The 19,795-nt window shown below is 41.6% G+C and overlaps 1 protein-coding gene across 1 annotated transcript in view; it reads left to right on the forward strand.

The window, feature by feature from the left end:
* MAN1C1 (mannosidase alpha class 1C member 1) overlaps positions 1 to 19,795 on the forward strand; it is a 68,303-nt gene that overhangs the window by 13,046 nt on the left and 35,462 nt on the right. The window contains exon 2 of the mRNA XM_059830630.1: positions 9,019 to 9,115. Coding sequence (XP_059686613.1) covers positions 9,019 to 9,115 — 97 coding nt within the window. The remainder of the gene's footprint in view (positions 1 to 9,018; positions 9,116 to 19,795) is intronic.

The raw sequence follows: 19,795 nt of genomic DNA on the forward strand, positions 1-19,795 counted from the left end.
GGCAGTAGCTGTAGAAAGAGTTGTTGCGTGTTTGACAGACATCTCCTAATATGCAACTTTGTTAGCAAAAGTGTTCTTGTGAAGTGAACCGTTACATTAGAATGTAAAGGTAATGATTTGTGACATCGCAGTAGTGTTGGGGAAAATATTTGCTTGATATGCCTCTTTGTGCGTGAAAGTCTATATATATATATATGTATTTGGATATATGGTACCTTTTCACTTCCAAAGTGCAGCACATATAATAATTCCTGAAACTAGCATCATGGTAAATTATAGCACAGTGTGATGTAGTTTGTAGGTATATCTTAATACTTTAAGTATCTAATATTAGAATATTTATTATCTAGTATTGTAATATTTTACAAAGAGATTTATTTCCTATCTTCCATTGTTACTTGAACACATCCTGATACCTTCTACTTTGAAAGCACTTTTAAGTGCTACAGATATGTACTCACAACTTAAATTTCCATTTAAGAAATCTGTTTTGGGTGGGAGATCTGAATGCATGGAAGCAGTAAACCAGAGCTAAGGTCAAATTCTGCACACTGTCAAAAAACCCCCCGATGTTTTATAAGGACCTTAAATTTCTTTTCTGATTTCCTCATGCTTACAGATGTTGCTCAAAGAGCTACATCTGCCTTCATTCTGTGGTAATAACAAGGGAGATCATAATTATTCCTGTGGTTTTAAGCTCATCCTTCTTGAAGTGTCCTCTCTTCAATTTCTCATCTTTCCTGTATCTTGCTATTTGCTTTCTGTATGTTTGCTGGCATAACATCTTCACTGTCATCTGCATCACACAAGCTATAGCTAGATTTGCTCTTTGACACTGACCCCTGGTTTTTTGCAGCATACCAAATTACCTTTTGAGTATCCATCTGTGGAAGAAATCGTCCCTCAAATTTAATAGGACCAGTTCCTCTGGCTGAGACTGCCGGGTACAAACTGGACATCATGGATTGCCTTTTTGTGCAAGTTCTGTAAACCTCATGACAGCAAGTGCTTGAATAGCAGTTAGAGGTAACAAGCTTAGGACCAGAAGAATCTTCATCGTTTTTATTGCTGGCCTTGTTGTACAGCGGCAGCTTCAGTTGTGCTCTGCAATATCGTATGTTTGATCAGTTATAGAGGCTCAGAGGAAATAACGAAGCTGACAGCATTAGGGTGGCTGAGAACACAAATACCTTTTATTTCTATTAGAATGTTCTGTGAGCTTTCATTCTGGGAAGTGAAGGAGATGAGACTACAGCTTTTTTCGTCTCTCTACTAAATCACCCTGTGCTTTGGTCTAGACTTGTAAATTTGTTCTCAAAACCATTGTCGTCCTATTACAGTCTAGCATCTCATTAAGAAACTAACTGCAAAATCAACTGCTCTCACTGACATGTTTCCTGATTTAGATGCAGCTGGATCCAGCTGGGTCTTAATGCCTGAGATAGTCCTATCGAAGGATTTTTTTTTTTCCCCTCTTGACACGGTTAAATCTAGTTGCATTAGAATTTAATTAGGAGTTAGTTTAATTGTGTTTTGAGCTGTTCTTTCTCCCATTCAGCTTTCCTAGCAGGGGCTGTGAGTCAGGAAGACTCTTGAGTTCTATTTCTGTCCTTGTCACTAACACTAATGACCTTGGACTACTCTGTGCTGCTTTTTTTTTTCTTTTCCCCCAGTGCAAGTCAGGCTTCTAGTCCTGCTTTGTTCCTGATTGTGGTGGGGAGAGAGTGCTTACCTCTGCAAATCTGAGCTGAATAGCTCTCCTTTACTCAGCTGGACCGTCTGTCTGAAAACACCAAGCAGAAGTTGAAACTTTTTTTTTATTGCAACTTGCTGGAAGGTGCCTTGTGGCTGTGTGATGGAAGGTGATTTCTTCTGACTTCATAAAGAATTCCTCCATTGCTTCCAGTGATGGAGATCAGTTTTCTGAGCAATAGTCTGCTGTGTCTTTGGCTATTGTGCAAGACAGAGTGAGCTGTAACAGTAACTGATGTCATAAAAAACATCCATGCAAGTTTGATAACAAGCTGCCAAAACTTTGCCAGAAAAATCAGAAGCAAAGCCCCACTCCCCCCTTGCTTGAATTACTGTTATGTTCACTTCTAGATGAAGCGACATGAAGCAAGTAATTCACAGTATCTATCTACCATCTAATGCTAAACAACCAGCTGATGTATTTACAGTCTGTAGGCTGACGAGGTTTCAGATTTTGTTTTAGAATCCGTTATAAAGAGCTGAAGCACATGGGAGGAGCTGTATATTCGGGCTGGTGCTTTGAGCATGGAAACATGAGCCTTTATCTTGTGTTTAAGGAAAAATTGAGTAGAACAGTGGCAAAGGCAGCTGTCAAAGAGCTGAGGCTTTCCTGAGATTTGGACGTTGTTCCAAAGGGTGTATTTACAGAAATTTGCTTTTGAGGAAGTGGGTTTGCGACAGGAATCAGTCTTGCGTTATCTGGGAGGCTAATCAACCTCCTGCCCCGTTACGGTTGTGCGTATAATCCCAGTGTTCGCTCCCACAGATCACCTCTTTGACTAAGAGGTATGTTACTGTGTTGATGCAGCTGCGGCATAATAATTTATACTCTACTGAGTCGGGGTCCTTGCCCAGGTACACGCACTTCTTGCTGCCATATTAAGTCATCACTGACGTCAGGTGCATGTGGACAGGCTTTGAGTTTTGACCCTGAATCTGCCACTGCCATCTCCTGCAAAATGATTCTGGGTCTGCAAGACCATTGGGTGAAAGAATATTGAGCACGAATTCACCAAGTGAACTCAGTCCCACACTGTTTAATACACTTTGGTTATTTCTCTTTATTATGCCTAGTGCTCTTAGAAGCAAAGGATGAGGTCCGTGTTGTAGATGGATAAGCTGAGGCACGCAGTAGTGGAAGCTGCCCAGTGGGTGTGTGAGAAGGGTCAGGAATGGAAAGCGGAGAGGAAATGGCTGTTCTGTTGGAGTCGATGAGATTGTGTTCACTTGGCTTTGCCAGGGCTTTCCTTTGGTGGTAACAGACTTGGGTTTTACGTGCAGTCACCCCTTTACTATCAGCTAAAAGAAGAATGATACTTTATTTAAAGTTAGAGAAATGAGGTGACGTTAGGTTAACACTTACCAAGGTGAGACTCTGCAATGGTTGTCAGTTGTTTGAAGGCCTATTAAATGAAAATCTCTGCAATTCACGTAATGTTTTATTCACAGACAGAAGCTAACGTGGATGCTATAAACCAGGCAGGTTAGCTAGCGTGTCTCTAAATTGCTGAAGTTCCTGTTGGGATCTATTGGATTTACTGTAATCTTTAATTATAAAACGTAATTACTTTAGAATGGATTATCAATGTTGGTGTCCATTTCTGTGGGTTGCTTGGTAACGTCTTTCATGTGCTGAAGCCCTGTCTGTTTTAGAGTTACAGGCTTTTAAACCCATGAAGTAAAAGCCTGTGGATATTAGCGTCTGCCTAAACGGAACCTTTCAATCAACTGGAGTTAAACACGCAGCTTTTTTGTAATTATTTTGCTATTTTGTAAAAACATTTCTAAGGACAATGTCCCAGAGAAGTAGCCTGAGAAGTTGCTCAGCTTTATAGTAAAGATTTTCAAATAAATTCTAGCCTTTTTATAACATTCTGCCATGGTGTTTGTATGGATATTTATATCTCTGTGCAATAATATTAAAAATGGCAACAGATAATAAACATGGTACTGTTTCATTACCTTTCCCGCAGTCAATCCTGAATTACACAAGTGTATGCAAGTCTGATTAGAAAAAAATACCATCCGTTATTCCAAATATAAATGGCTTATCCTGATGTGTTCAGGCAGACTTTTTCTTCTGTCTGCAAGACTGACAGTCGGTTCTTTTTCTCTGCCTCTTGTCATCTGGCAAATTATTTTTTACACAACTGGGAGAAAATATATGACACTATATTGCAGATTAAAAATCCAAACTAGAACAGGGCTATTTTGAGGTAGCAGGAAGGTTAGACACGGGAACAGGTCTTAGTTTTGAAACTGATAGGACAACTAATCTTCTTCCAACTGCAGAGAAAGGAAGAGAAACCTATCTGGTAATTTGAGGTGGGAAAAACCAAGTAAGAAATACAATAGGGAAAGAAATATTTAAAATTACCTCCACCACCCCGCTTTTTTTGGTTTTGTTTGGTTGGTTTTTTTGAAAACCCAAACTGGGAGTTTCTTAGCTTAATAGTTAAATATTTGAAGGGAAGTTGAAGAAAGGAGGCTAAAGAGCCACAAAAGTGGTTATCTTGTGAAGATAATGGCTTTGTGTAATGTTCCTTGGAAGTTCTTGAAAGGGGCTGATTGGTTGGTATATTTAGATTTCATCTTTTAAGCATTTACTAATTATCCCAGCCTAGATGGATAAAACTAATCAAATAGCTGTTTGGGAATGCTCTGCATTTTGAAATTTTCCCTGGTAACAAAAGGAGGGCAAGTGATAGTGTGGAGGATTTTTTTTTCTTTTTTTTTCTCTCATCTCTCTGCTTTTTGCAAGTACGTAAACCCAGGGATTTTCAGTGGTTTAGTTATTACATATATTAAAGAACATTAGATTTGCACATCTCTTCAGAGTAAAAACATTTCCTTGGTCAAGTTTTTATCCTGAGCCCTGTTCCTTCATTATTTGGATCACGGAACTTGCTAAATGCCTTTTTGTTCTGAATTCTTCCTGACTGCCTTTCCACCGGAGTCTGATTTTTCCATAACCTCAGGTTCCCTGAAGGTCATTAAAATGGTGGCACCCTGAAAATCAAGACCGTAGCACACATGGGCAGAAATTGTAAATCCCAAGTGTTCAACATCTCCCATGTTACAGCCTGGGTGGCATCGTAAGAGCACTTCCGGACCGAGGAGCAGCGGTGCCCTCCTGTAGCATGTCATGTAACGTGTGCGGAGAGGGTTTGTTATCAGCTCTGTTGATGCTTTTATTTACTGAGTATGGAGGGGTGATTTTTTGGTGTATTTGATCTCGGAAAAACATAAGAATTCTTGCTGAGTTAAGACGTGTCAAGAGCAAACAGAAATGAGAGAATGGGCAAAAAACTGTGGTAGCGGTGTAGGTGCTGTGGTGTGCTTGTTAGGCTTAGATGGAGAATTTTGGGGTATTAGTGAAAAGATTAAATACTTGTATGATTTCCTGCTGCAGTATTTGAAGGGACACAAGCGCTAAGTGTTTGGCCCATTGCTTTAAACGGGAGTATTTATAAAGCTGACTTCTAAATAAAAATAAGTCCATACATTAAAAAAAAGGCGCTGAAAGCAATTTTAACCCAGCTTTCTTCTGGGTTTCTGTGCGATCCAAATACTGCAGTGTTGTGAACCTGCAAAGTTGTAGACAAAGACCCTGAACCAGCAAACAGCTTGGTGCAGAACTTTGCGCCCTGCTCTGGGCAAGGCTTGAGAGCAAGATCTTTTTTGGGTTTGGATGGAGCAAAGCACAAGAAAAGGTAATGGCCTAAATGATGAAAGTGATAGTGCGAGTTTTCAGAATTCAGTTTAGTTACTTGTACTTGATTTTAATGTATAATTGTCTAACTGGGGAGCTGAAACTCTTGAAAGTAAAAAGTAACTTACAGATTATAGAAAAGAAAGAGCAATCTGACAAACTCGATTATAAATTTGGAAGTCTCTGCTATAAATCAGCTGAAAGCCAGGCTGATTAGAATTTCAGGGCCAAATAGATAATTGTCTGTTAGATGGCAAATGGCATACTGGTGAGAACAAAATCTAAAATTATGGATCTATTTCCATAATTTTTATGGTTCTGGTGCCATTTTTCAAATCTAAAATGGCATAATGTTAATGCTGATGTATTGTGAATTGTCATGACTAGAATGGCATAAAATATTCACTTCTAACCTTGGCGTCTCATCAGAAAGCAGACTTAAACACCTCACTGTGCAAATTTCGATTTTGCACCTCTCGGCTCCATCCCCTTCCGTTTCAGCCTGGCATTTGGAACCTCTGTCAGAGCAAGCTTTTGAAAGCTCCATTGCAGTCCTCCGTACAGTATATAAATGTGGAGTCCCCACTTTTAGAAACTTGATGAATGTCTTTAGTGGTTTGGAAGTTTACTGCTAAATTTGGGTTGGAAAAACAGCTGCAGAAAGCCGGAATGGGCAGAATGGCACAGATGCTTTTGGCTTTTAAACTTTTCCAGTTGCTGCTTTTGGACCCATCGTTAGAGAGGGGAAAGCTTGATCTTGGAAAATGAAAGGGTACCACATTATGCATCTTGCCTCTCAAATATACAGGGTTTAAAAGCAGTGAGCACAATTTTGTTCATGTAAAGGAAAACTGATAACCCTTTAGTATGACGAGGCAGCATATCCAATCTCATCCATCCTCTGTCTGCCTGATTATCAGCTCAGGACAGAACAGAGAACGAGAGTTTAAGACACTGCAGCCAGTACAGCCCAAGAAATCATTTTGTAGTGGAACTTTTTGCAACACCGTGACAAATGCAGCTTAAATGGTTGAATAGGCAAATTACGAATAAATGTATTTATTCAAATAGCACTTGGGAGTCCTGTATGAAGCGAGTTACTTCAGGGTGTCTGAGCAGGCCTCATGCAGTCCCTTCTTGTGTGAGAAGACAGAAGGAGAGGAAGAGATTTCTCTTGCTAGGATATAAGCCGCTGTTGAAGGGAAACCCGAGATAGTTTTCTTGCCTGTGATGGAGGCATTAGTGAACTCTGGATCCCAGGGAGCCATCTGCACCAGCATGGCAGAGATGCCTAGGTTTCTTGCATGCTTTGAAAAACAAACTTCTCACCTTCTGGAACGGAGAGGTTAAAAAAGTTGAGGGAAGCAAATTACTTTAAATTTCACACTCAGCTTAAAACGAGGCTGATTCAGAATTACAACGTTAGGAGTTTTATGCAACGTCCTCTCCGTGTCCAGGCTCTCTGTGTGCCAGAAGGGTGGGTCCTCCTTCCTCAGCTCTGATTTAGAAGAGAAATGAACGGAATAGATTGCCTGGCTGTTTCCTTTCTGGTGCACGAGCACTATCGCTCACTGGGGGAAAGCTGTCTTTGTGGAAACACCATCTTCCCTGCAGTAAACTTCAGGATCAAGCTCTGAGACATAAAAGCATTCGCTTAGTACTGTCAGCGAGAGGCCAGAGTTCCTCAAAGGTTTTCCCTGTTACGTTAATGAAGAATGAGAACTTCCCACTCAGAATAATGCTGCCACTGAAAAAAATACCAGATACCTAGCGAAAATAAAATGAACACCCCAAGTCATATGATAGAGGCATGTTTGAGTAAATTCTGTGGAGGGTTTCTTTCCCCCCCTTGCCAGTCATTTAATTTCCTCGGAGCAGAGCACTCCAGTGACTAATTCATCCCACACTGAGTTTTTAAAACCCAAGTTGACTTTATTTGTTTGTCCAACATTCCTTCTCCTGGTGGTGTTGGAGTCTGAATGTTATCAATCAGTTCAGCAAATGTTTATCCTCGTCCATATGACCAACTCTGTGAAACTTTACTTTGGAAGCTTGACGTTTAAAAAGTAGAGGGGGGAAATCTGGTGATGTGGCTTTTTGTGTGTGTGTGTATGTGCTAATTAAGGAGGATACTGCCAGAAGCTTGCAATGTTGGGTTTGTGAAACACACAGCTGGAAGGTAGGACAAAAGTAAGAACTGAAATGACAGTAGAAATTTCAGACCAAAGTAACCTGCATATTCTGATCCTGAAATAGAACAGCAAATGCTGTTGCAGACGCTAAACAGGGGCACTCTGTGGAGGAATGACTTGTTTTAAACTGTCATTTTCTCTCAAATGTCTTGTTTGAGTGAATCATTTTAGAAGACTCTTATCTTCATTGAGCGGCGGTGGAGAATATTGTTGATTCTCTGAAGCCGCCTTCTTCCCTTTTGTTATCTGACTTTTTTCCAAGGATTGAATCAAAGAATGTACAGGTCACCGCGATGCTGGGGCTGAAACTGCTCAGAGCCAGGCTGTGTGGATTATAAAAGGGAGCTTTATTTAAGGCACTCCTTAGAAGCTGACAAGTCCTAGTCTGTCCTAGCTGAAGAGAGGATACTCGTAGGTTTAATTTTTCCTACCAGCTGGAGCCAAAGGGGCAGGAGGACAGAAAAAGCTGTGCTGGGTGTGCGTGTGTGTGTTGGAACTCATGCAAACCTGCTGCCTTGCAGTCCTCAGGGAAAGGTTAGTGTGCTGAGCCCGGGCAGGACAGTTCAAATGTCCCAAAAGGAATTGTTTTAGTTGGAAGGGGTTTCTCCAAAATCACCCAGCTCATCTGCAGGACTCTTTTAAGAAAGCACTTTCAAGTTTTGATAGGAAGATATCAAAATGTCATGGATCTCCCCTTTCTCGCTTATGAAAGGTATTCTGTTAATTAATAGAAGGACAACTTCTGTGCAGCCCTTAAACAAAGACCAATTTATTCCTTTGCTCACCACAGTACTAAGTACATTGTGTACCTCAGTGGTGCTGCCTTGCCAAAGTTGTACGTGTTACTGCTGCGAGGTGGGCAGATGCTGGGTGGTTTTGCAGTTTGATCAAGTTTCATTATCGCTATCATAAAGAAATGTGAAAACTCAGAAGGTAACATCCCTATACTTAGGGATATATCAGCTTTGGCCTTACATTTTTAGCCCATTTTAGTTACCATTCTGAAATACTGATACTCCTCAAAAAGAGTGAGGAATTCAGAGATGAAGGCATCTTTCTAAAATTCCCACTTGGTTTGCACAGCCCAGGAGAAAAGTGGACTCTCAGTGTGTTGGGTGCTGTGGTACTTCTGAAATGTCCCAGTCCCAAGTTCTGCACCAGGAGCAATGAGTTTGAGACTTCAGCGAAGTGCTGAATGCAGTCCCATTCATCAGTGTTCAGTGTGAATTAAGATTTTATAATTAATGGCCCATTGGTTGCCAGGTTTAGCAGTGAATGGGAAACTCCCATTCGTTCCCAGACCTGAAGTTCAGAAAACTTTCAGTTCTATTAAGCGCCTTCATTCAATTTTTCTTTTTACAGATGATGAAATTTGCTTGGGATAACTACAAACAATATGCACTTGGAAAAAATGAACTGCGACCGGTGACTAAGAACGGCCACATCGGTAACATGTTTGGTGAGTTCTGAATCAATTTTAGTGCAATTTCTTGGAATTTTTTAAAGGTCACATGTCCATGTCAGTTCCTTTCTCTGCAGTGCCGTGAGGTATCTGTAACAGCTTTGATCTCTTTCCTCTTTCCATTTTTATGAAGCGAAACTTTCAGCACAGCTCCTAGGGGTTACCTACTCATATTCCATTGCTGGGAATCTCATTCCTACAGGCATCTCTCAGTGCCCAGCCTGTATCACCTCTGTGTACAGACCTAGCACCAAACGTGTCTGAGAACAGTGCTAAAACCAACCAGTGTTTTTATTAAAACATGAAATCAGCCCAAACCTGACAATGCTGCTATTTGTCTAAGCTTGTAGACGTCAGAACCTGACCAAACTGAGCATTTTCTCTCTCGTTTCTCCACTGTTAAGCAAGATGCGAATTCCATGAAATATTGAGTGAGCGAATCAATATTAAAGGCTTTTTATACTATGTGCTTACTGGCTTGTATAATTTTACTCTTTAGCAGATTACCTTTTTTTATGTGAGCCACTTACATAATTTCAGTGCTATTCCCCTGCTTGTTCTGGTGGGATACTTGTTGACTTTTTGGGATATAAACTGTCTTCTTCCTCATTTGCACTCAAAGTATTTCCCTGCTCTGCTCGCTCTGCTCTAGCTTGGCCTTGCCTGCACAGGTTATGCCATGGTGAGAAGGTGCAGAAGATGGAGAAAAGCCAGCAGAATCTGCTTTAGCAGCCCTTTCCCACCCCTCCTCAGGGAAGACTCACTGTACAGAGGTCTCTCGGCTTCTTTCCACAGGACTCTGCTTTGCAGAGATTATCTCCCAGAGTCCCTCTTCCAGATTAGGGTGGAATAGAGTTCTTTAGTGGGCAAATTATCTATGATCTTTATTTCCTCAGCACAAAGGGATTGGACTAATACAGTATGAAGAAACACTCCCATTCTTGGTTTTGCACTCTCTAGGTGTCCCAGTCCTTCTCTACATCAGGTACAAGACGTGGGTGTGATCTTTCAGACAGTAGATGTGGAGATCTATTGCTTTGTGTGGAGACTGAGTACAGCCTCCTACGGAGGTGTCATTAGCTTTGGGAAGCTGCGAGATGTGTGTGAAAGTGAAGATTTGAAGGTGGAAATAGCATCACCTATCTTCTAGGATGGCCAAAACCTTGAAGAGCAGCAGCCTTCTTTGGCCTCTGGACTGCAAGAGCAGATGGCCCTGATGGAGATCACAGAGGAAGGGCTGGCTTTTAGTTTAGCCTCAGCATGAGGAGAAACCTTCGTGTTCTGCTTGTGGTGCTGCCATGAAGTCATTTTATTGCCCCGGATGAGGTACTTATCTCTTTAGTTCCTGCAAAAGTACAAGCAGAGTTAACTCGCATCTGGTTGTGCTATACTGTAAGTTGCATGGAAGCTGTGTTAGCAATTGCTGGGGTATCTGGAGGAAGCAATTTTGGAAGTGTGCCTTGTGCTAGCACAGGCTGTGTATGACCAGCTGCTGCTCTTGCCCAGTCTCACTTTGTCAGGAGCAGTGATTTGGGTTTGTTCATCCTTTGCCTTCCTCTTTCACCGCCCCAAGAATACCCAGGTTTCTTACTTGAGAATTTGCATCAACTTCAGCACTAAGTTAAGCATTTTGCAACTTTTCCATTCTGGCAAGCTTGTCAAAATTCCTCAAGGAGCATGCCTGTAAACAGACAAAAATATTGAAAGCTTTTAAATGCATTTATCGTGCTGAAACAATTGGCAGTGCTTATGCTTGTTTGTGGCGTGCCTGTGAGCACTCTCAAGGAAAATGCTTTGGAGCACAAGGATTTGCAGACAATTGCAGAAAAGAAGCTACATGGTACATTTCAGTCTCTTAATAGGCTTTTCCTACTTTTAACTGTGGCTGGTAAAGAACAGAAGCATTAGGCAATCCCTTGCTGCAGCCCTCTATCCCTCTTGTCTTCAGAGACTTTTAGAAATTAGGACAGGGCACTGTTCGCCTTCTTCATTGTTGCCCATTCCCCCTCCTGTCGCATCATGCATCTTTTTATTCCAAACTACAGATGCAATGGAGGCAAATCGGGTACTCTCCAGGCTGGAGGTGTCAATATTAAGCTGAGATTTCTCTGCAGCTGCTTCCATGTGGGAGGGAAGGAACCTCTTTGGGGCTATTTTCAAGCATGATTGTGTGCATGAGAAGCAATCAAGTTCTTGAAGGGTGATACATTTTCCTGTTGTGGATGTGATGCTCACTTGTAGCCTAGCATTCAGTTTAGCAGCCTCACCCTGGGGGAAGCAGGGGAGAGCTGTTCTTTATCAAATATTCTCTCTAATCAAAGTAGAAATACAAAATAAACATTCACCTTCTGCTCCTACATTCTGCTTCTCTTAACAGCCATGGGCTAGCATCCCTCCCCAACGTCTGCCCTGATGGCAGGAAAATTAGAGGCAGAAAAACCCTTGTATCTCCACGCTAGTTAATCTCCATTCTTCTCTGCCTTGGAAGGTGGCAGCTCGCATCTGGGAGAGTATCTGTATGGTTTCCATACTTCTTCATACCCAGAGATCAGACTTGCCCGCTACCCAAGTAAGTGCTAGGCTACTATATAAACTGGAAGGCAGCGTTCCCACTCCCTTGGACTTTGATCTGGTGACTTGGTCTTACGTTCCTGCTTGTGATTGATGCTCTCCAGATCCTATTCCTAGAGCATCAATTTCATCAAGATTCTCACGTGTTCTGGATGTAGCTTATTTGTACAGAAGTCTTCTGATTGCTGTAATTTATAACCATTGCAACTTGAAAGCCCTTTCCTTAAGCCCACTAGCTGTGGTTCTTTCATAAGCATTATTTATTCATCTGTGATGCTTGTGATAAGATGTGCCATGCTAACCAACCCATGCCATGCCCTCCAGTGGGGTAAATATGTTTTAGACTTGCAGCCATTTCGGATGTCTGAAGATTTCCCTGGAAACTATGCCATGGAAATGGGCAAAGCACACTACTAGGGTGGAAGGATGATCTCTGTTAGAATAAAACCTGCACCACAAGGTTCCAATGTGAATGACAGCATAACTGCGGGGGTTTCAGAATTATCTGCAAAATTTCTCTCTGCACTTAAGCTAACTCAAGAAGACCTGCAGAGTATCTGGCCACTATTAGAATCAGGCCCAAAACACGCTTGTTTAGGAGAAGTATTTAAGAAAAATGGCACAGCTGGGCTTGTGGCTAAGGGTGAAGGCTAGAGATCCACAGGTATGTATTCTGTTCCCAGTGCTGATCTAGTTATTTTAACCCTTCTTACCCCAGCATCTCAGCATTCCTGTCTTTGGTGTTGTGAGCATTAAATTAATTGATGTTTGCAAAGCATGTTGAATTCCTTGGAGTGAGGCTACTGGAGAGGCCAACCGTATTATGTAGCGCAGCATCTGAAATGCACCTGTCACTGTGATATCCAGCATTAGATAGCTGAATTATTATTCTGCCCGCTCCCTGGATCTGTCATAGCCACTTATTTTTCTGACAAAATGTTTTTAAAATCCTGTTAGCTTTACAGAGTTTCTCTAGCTATGGGAGAGTGCGCTGGCATCTATTTCTGCTCATGCATCAGCTGAATTGTCAGTTACATTTTGATTGCACAGTCTTTTAACAATGATAAGGTAAGAAGCCTGATTTTCAGATATCTCTTGAAGTGTGCAGTACTGGCAGCAGAAGAACCCTTCTTTGACTTATAACCTGAGCCAATTTGCTGTGAAATCAGTGACAGCAAGTAAATACGGAACCTTGCTGTGCTGTTAGACATTTTTCACCACCTAACTGCACGTTAGCATATTAATTTTAGTATAAAAATAGCAATCCTTAACTAGGTTTCCCTCCCTTTTTCCTCTCTCCCCACTTGAAATCACGCCTAAAATTATGAATTGCCTTGTCACAGCCGTCGCTTCTCTCAGCATATGCTGAATTTGTGCATCATTGTGAGGCTCTGTAGCTTTATCTGACGTGAATCCATGTGACAACTGTCACATCTAGGACACAGACAGGTCACGGGATCTGGACAGCAAAGATCTGACAGCAGCTGGATCTGAAAGATATAAGGCATTTAGAGTTCATCCTCGTGTAGGGCCCTCCGTGTTGTTCCACATTTGATTGCTTAGTGACAGAGTACGCAGGGCGATCTGCGCAGGCTGGATAACAGTTCTTGGAAAATCAGTGGCTGCTCAGGCTGTGTTTGTGTACTCAGCTCAGACTTTGGCCTGAACTGTCCCGACAGTTTGTTTTGAAGACAGGAGGTCATTGGTCTCAGTTGCCTGGAAATAGTGCTGTTTTGGCTCTCCAGGATAAAAAGGGATTGAAGTGGCTGGGGAAGAAAAATAGTGGCCACATGAATATATACAGAGAGGCCTCTAGAAAGTACCAAGTTGATTGTCCTGAGATTCAGAAACCTTCAGGTTTTCTTCTCCCTGGCAAATACAGTGCAATCCTACTGGACTTTCTCACTGCACTGTGACCTGCCCAGTCTCTGATCTGGATGGAGATTCCAGTAATGTCTCTTCACTGAACTTTACACCACCAAGCTCCTTTCACAGGAACTTTTAACAGCAGCTAGAGTGCTCTTTGACCACCAGCTCAGGTGCTGGCCCAATTGAGCACAAAAGGCTCCACGTTCCAGAGTTAGTCCCTTCAACCATCCAGTCTTGCCTCTTGAGCCAAACATTTCTCAAATAGCTGCTTCCTTCATCAGTGATTTAGCTAGGAAACCATGAAGCAGGCAGGAAATGTGCCCACCTCAATTAGAAGCAACAGGAGTTGATGCATGAATATTTAACATGGGAAAGGTAATTGGATGAAAATATTAATTTAGCAACATTCTAACTGCCAGAAGAGAAATGGTAACCTCCAATTGTGCAATCACTTGGTGCAGCTTTTCTGTTCTGCCTGAATGTGATCACAAAATTACAAAACCCTGGAGTGTCCTTTTATGCGATTAAAATAATAATAATAATAATAATAATAATAATAATAATAATAATAATAATAATTGCTCTCTGAATTTGTGTGCTGGATTATTCCTGCTGCACATGACATTACATGGTTGGCTCCATGGGCTCTTTAAAGAGAAAAATACATTGTAACGAATATGTTGCTCGAACACTGTTGCTCCCTGGCATCATCATCATCTTTTTTTATATGTAATGTTACCCAACTGACTATTATTTTCAGGAAGGGCATTCTGAGTTGACGTTGGCTTTTGCTGTCACTGAAATCTGTAGCAACAAACTTGTTTCCTGTCAGCAGGAAGCAGTGAATCAGGATATCCTCCAAATATCAAACTCGTCGGAGATTGGTTGCATGATTCATGTTAGAGCTGACATTTATCCCTGTTATGTTTTTTTTTTTTTCCCCCCTGCTTTCCACCTGCCAAAGATCACTCCTTGCAGACACCAAGGTTGTCATCAATGCTGCAGGAGATCCGTTCCCGCTCTTGGGTCATGCTGAGAATGGTGGCTTCCTTCAAATGTGCTGTTTCAAGCATTAGCTCAAACATCAGGGCTCCACTGAACCCTAAACCTCACACAGAGAGATTTAAGCTTATTACAGTGGCTCAGCTGACAGGTAGTAACTTGTCAGCTTGAAATACTCATTTAAAAAGTTTAAACAGAAAAAGACGTAGTAAAGTCACATATAGTGGCCTAGGGCCTTCTTCAAACACCTTTGCTATCAAAGCCCTTATTCTGGGGCTGAGCTAGACCTGACCAGCTCCATTGCAGCCCCAGTTCTTGAAAAAAATGTTATTTAAACCAAATAGATTCATCTCCCCTCAGCTGAGATTTACATCTTTGAAAATAAAAGTCAAACTCAGAAAACTCAGTGGAGAACAGCCTTGGCCTAAGATGCAAAGCACAGATGCAAGTTCCAGTATCTCTCTGTTTGTGTTCAGCCCTTTAGATACGAGGACAGCTGCAAAGATTGGACAGCAAGGGTTTGGACTGGGCCTGTCTTTAGCAGGAAACCGGGCAAACTTCACATTATCTCAGTGTAAAACCATTAATCATCCCAGGCTTCCTCATGAGTTTCATGAACTTTCCATTGACCCTGAACAGAGTTGTGAGTTTAATGAGGCTTAAAAGTAGGAGAGTGTCTTGGGATTTGTCAGAACTGCTTTGCACAGCAAAATGGAAGAGAAGGAAACAAAAATAAAATTAGAAAAACAGCCATTAAAGTAGCAAATGAAAGCAGAAAAAGGAAAAAAATTGCGTTGAGATGTTGTGACTAGAGAGCATTCTTTGGGACCTCTTTTCAAGATGCTGAGGAGTAGAACATACACCGGTGGGGAGGAAGCAAGCCACTCATGAGCAGCCCCGTTACCATGTAGACAGGGGAACAATCCAGGCTGCAACTATTTTTTTTTTTTCTTTTTTAGTCTCTGGGGTCTGTATTTCAAAATGCAGTGAGCTTGTCTTTAAGCTTTTTTCTTCTTCTTTATATTTTTTTTTCAGTCACCCCGTTATGGATGTTGTTTGTGCCTCATTCCGGACACTAATTATGCGGAAATAATTGTCTAATCTTCAGAGATATTGAGCGTGTGATTAAAAGGCAGCCAACTGAGAGTGGGTGTAGTTGGACTGCTCACCGATTCTTCTCTGGATTACAGAGGCGTTGGTGGCAACTCCACAGCAAAAGCTGAGTTGGAGGTTTGGCACTTCCAACTGGCTTGAACTAACGTCCAGCATCCACTCCAAGGATCTTAATGGCACCCCTCTGTGTTGACTTGATAATAACACAGAGTATACAGAGTTGAATACCAGACTTGAAGCTCCTGACTACACAGATGCCTCTGCTTTGGTCAGAATGTATCTTTCAGAAATGCTGAGGGCCATTTGTCTTCTAGCCACCATTTGCAATCAGATGCTTTACGTAATTGCTGCTGCAGACACAAACCCACCTGCTGACATGCACTACCAGAAACTATGTAAAAAAGCAAAGCAAGTTAAGAGTACTTAAAAGATGTACTTTAGCCATGCCTTTTTATGTTGGAAATATCTTGAGACTTCTGGTTTTCTTATCTTTATCCCTCTGTATTTAGCTTTTCCTTGTTTATTCAGAGGAGATGGGTAGCTATAAACTGTGTAGCAAAAAACCCACTTATCTTCCTTGTTTTTAATTCACTCCTTTTCCACTCTTGAAACTTCTGAAGAGATTAGGCAGGTTCAGAACTGGCTTTGCTGTGTTAGATTTCACATTTAGAAGTTAACTGCTTTATCATATCTTCTTTTGTGCTACTGCTGAAGTTTCTTGCCACCTTCATTATGTATCTCATTGGATATTCATCTGGATTAGTGTTAAATTTTGACATTTTTCTATTCACCTTCAGGAGATTGCATTTCAAATGGTACTTGTTTCCGATATTTTTTTTTTTCATCTCTGCTGCCTTTTGGGACGATAGAAGTCTCTTATCTCACTTAATCAGTAGGTTTAACGTCATCCCATAGGACGTCAACTTTCAGATTTGTCACCGGTTTCAAGGTTGGAGCTGTATGTTCAGAATATTGTGGTAGGCATTTGTCATTTGAAAACCTTTATACTTTTAAAAAATACTCTCTTTTAGCCTCTCAGGATTGTTCTTGTCTCTAGAGAGAATTTTTTGGAAGTTCAAGAAAATCCCTTAGCCTTTGCTTGAGGCATCAGTGTGAAAAATGGGGAGGATTTTTTTGGACTTACTAAAATTGTTCATCCTCTTCTGATGTTTTATTCTCAAAAAACCTACTGCACCCTAACACACTTCATATGCAGCTCCCAAAAGAAAAAAGGAGAAAAAACTTAGTGCAGGAAAATGACAGTGTTTCAAGAGAAAGTTCTAAAGGCAGAGGTTGTTTCCATACCAATTTCAATATACCCATAATATCCTTGCTCTGATACAAACATGCAATTAAGAACACCTGAGTTACGCCTATTTCTTGCCACAGTGCTTTTATCTGAACACTTGATTACATAGGGATATCATTTCTTAACAGAGCTGGAAGATGGGAAAGCACAAATTATGTGAATACTGAAGTGTAATGTGGTCCAAGATCACAGTATTCCCAGTGATGGTCTTCGCAGCAGCCTTGATTTGTCTGTCTCGCATCTTAATTTCCTATCTAAAATCTGTGCTGTCTTCTGCAAGCAAGAGCAGATAATTCAGGTATGGAGAAACTGAGGATCAAGTTTTTCCCGTACATGAGAGCAGAGAGCTGTCATTGACTTCATCGAGGCCTTCTTCAGGCATCTGGAAGTGGAAGTCACCTTCAGGCATTAAAATTAACACCTTTTGACTAGGCTAGAACATTCCTTCTCTCTTGGCAGGCTGTGCATCCTGGTTGCTGTGGGAACCAGCATTTTTAATTTCCTGACTTCTGTGTACATCCAAAATTGTAACTGTGATGTACTCTGTCACTAAGGTAGCTTTGGGGGTTTGCAGGGAATCGAGCCATCAGAAAGCATTTTGTGTAGCACTTCCATCCCTCAGAATCACTTTGGTGCATCTCCAAGGGGCATCTTCATAAGACTTGTTGGAGACCTGCAATTCTCATTCATCTTAGTGAGTAATCACAGAATAAAAAAGGAACAGTGAGAGGTCATTTAGTCCTTCCCTTCTTAAGCCTTCCCTAAGCTACCCCATGTTGTAAAGCCACCACAGGCATTCTGCTTCAGTGCTTTACAGTTTTAAAGCTTGTATTGGTACCTGACCTTGCTCTCCTGCAATGTGGAGAATTCTTTGCAGCATCTCTCTGTGTCTTTGCAAAACATCATTGCCAAGTTCCCTTCGATCTTCTCCCCTCGAGGCTGAGCAACCCCAGACATTTCCAGCTTTAATTGTAGGTCATGTTCTGTGGCCTTCTCCTCAGTGCTGTTGCTCCCCTCTGAAGTCTCCAGATAAGCCCAATGTTTCTTGAAGTGGACTCTGTGTGCTGGCTGAGGCTTTGCCAGTGCATAGTGGAGTATAAGAGCCCTTTCATGTCTTGCATGTGATACAACGCTCTTTACCCGTCCTGGCGTGGGTTTTGCTCCTTTTTGCAACATCACAACATTGTTGATTGCAGCTGAATTTGTGATCTGCTGTAGCCTTGGTATCATTTTCTGCAGAGTGCTGTCTAGCCGTTTATTCCTTATGCTTCGTGGTTCGTTGTTCTTCCCTCAGGGTGAAATAGTTGTGTGTCCTTATTGAATTGCATCTTGCTTATTTCAGACTATTTTCCCAATTTGCTAAGATTATTTTGATATCTAATCCTGTCAAGCAACATACTGGAGAGCATTTGGAGTCTTTCAGCTGGGGTCTTGTTCGTGTAACTTTAACAATATAGGAGAGAAAAGGAAGAATATGGACAGATGGTTCCAAGTGATGGAGTTACCATGGCTTAAAGTGTTCCTGCTCATCAGCTGAGACATGGTAATGGACTACTTGGATTCTCCTGACCCATTGCATTCGCAAATAAAATGTATTTAAGATTCTTTCATCGTTGATTATTAGGGACCTTAGCTCAGCTCATGAGCAGTAGCAACTTGAGTGCTTAGTGGTACCTGGATTGATAGCAGGTGTCCAGGCCCAGCACCTCCCATTCTGTTTCATACTGAACAGCATAATTAATGTTACTAGCTTTATTTTGAGGCAAAGGGCAGTTTCATTCCTGTATCTCTGAATTCTGCTCTCACACCTAGGCTTATGTTAAGGACCGGATCATTTCTGTGAACACACTATGGGAGGTGACGTTTGCTTGTCCGGACTGTAGATAAAACCACGTCAGGGATGAGCAGTTTTGTAACCCAAACTAGAATGCACTGTCTGTTCTGCAAAGCCCCTCCAGAGCGTATCTTGTCTGCTGAGGGAAAAATGCTGCCTAGACTTACAAGCTGCATCTCTCTCCTGTGCTGTCACAACATATCTGCCACAGACACTTTTTGGGAAGTGTGTTTGGAAGATAGAAGGGCACCTTCTTCCTGATTATTATAACAAAGCGTCTCTCCTTTGAATTTTAAGATGAATTAGCAGTCTCTGCTCATTAACTGCTACCTATATCTCTCGGAGTCCATGCATAATAGTTGCAGGTAGGATGTGTGTGTTTGTTTTAATAGGCCTGGTGGGACCCCTCACATTAAATGATGCAAGTCCTCGTGGAGGTGTGTGAAGGAGCAATAAATAGTATATAATCAGATTACCTTTAACCAGTCTAAAATTAATTTCAAACATCCAGAAGAGGAGCGAGAGACCAGCAGTATTTTGCCCCACCAGTGTTGCTGCTGTTGTCTTCTGCTTAACCTTCTTGAACTGTTCCTCCCAGAATTACTCCTTGCTTGTGAAATTACCTATCTTTGCCAGAAGTAATCACCTCTACTTCACTGACATCTGAGCCCTGTTGCCCAAACAAAGGAGAAAACCTCTTTCCCGAAGGAGCATTTGGATGATTATTGCTTTCAATTTTCCGCTGAGCTCTCCATAGCTGACATAGTCTGCCTGCAATAGAATCCGTGTGTCATGGGAAATGGATTGGATACACGTGGAGAGTGGATTTGCAGTATCTCTCCTGTATCGAGGATTGTGTTCCTGAGGCTCAGTCAAAGTGCTTCCTCCTCTATGACACTTTCAAATAGAAAGAGTTTGATCTGAGCTCCCGGAGGTTTGGAGTCATGCAGTGATGGGACAGTGCCTGTTGTTGGATGAT

The sequence above is a fragment of the Gavia stellata genome, chromosome 29 (genome assembly GCF_030936135.1).
Source record: "Gavia stellata isolate bGavSte3 chromosome 29, bGavSte3.hap2, whole genome shotgun sequence".
In the NCBI taxonomy this organism is placed as follows: Eukaryota; Metazoa; Chordata; class Aves; order Gaviiformes; family Gaviidae; genus Gavia; species Gavia stellata.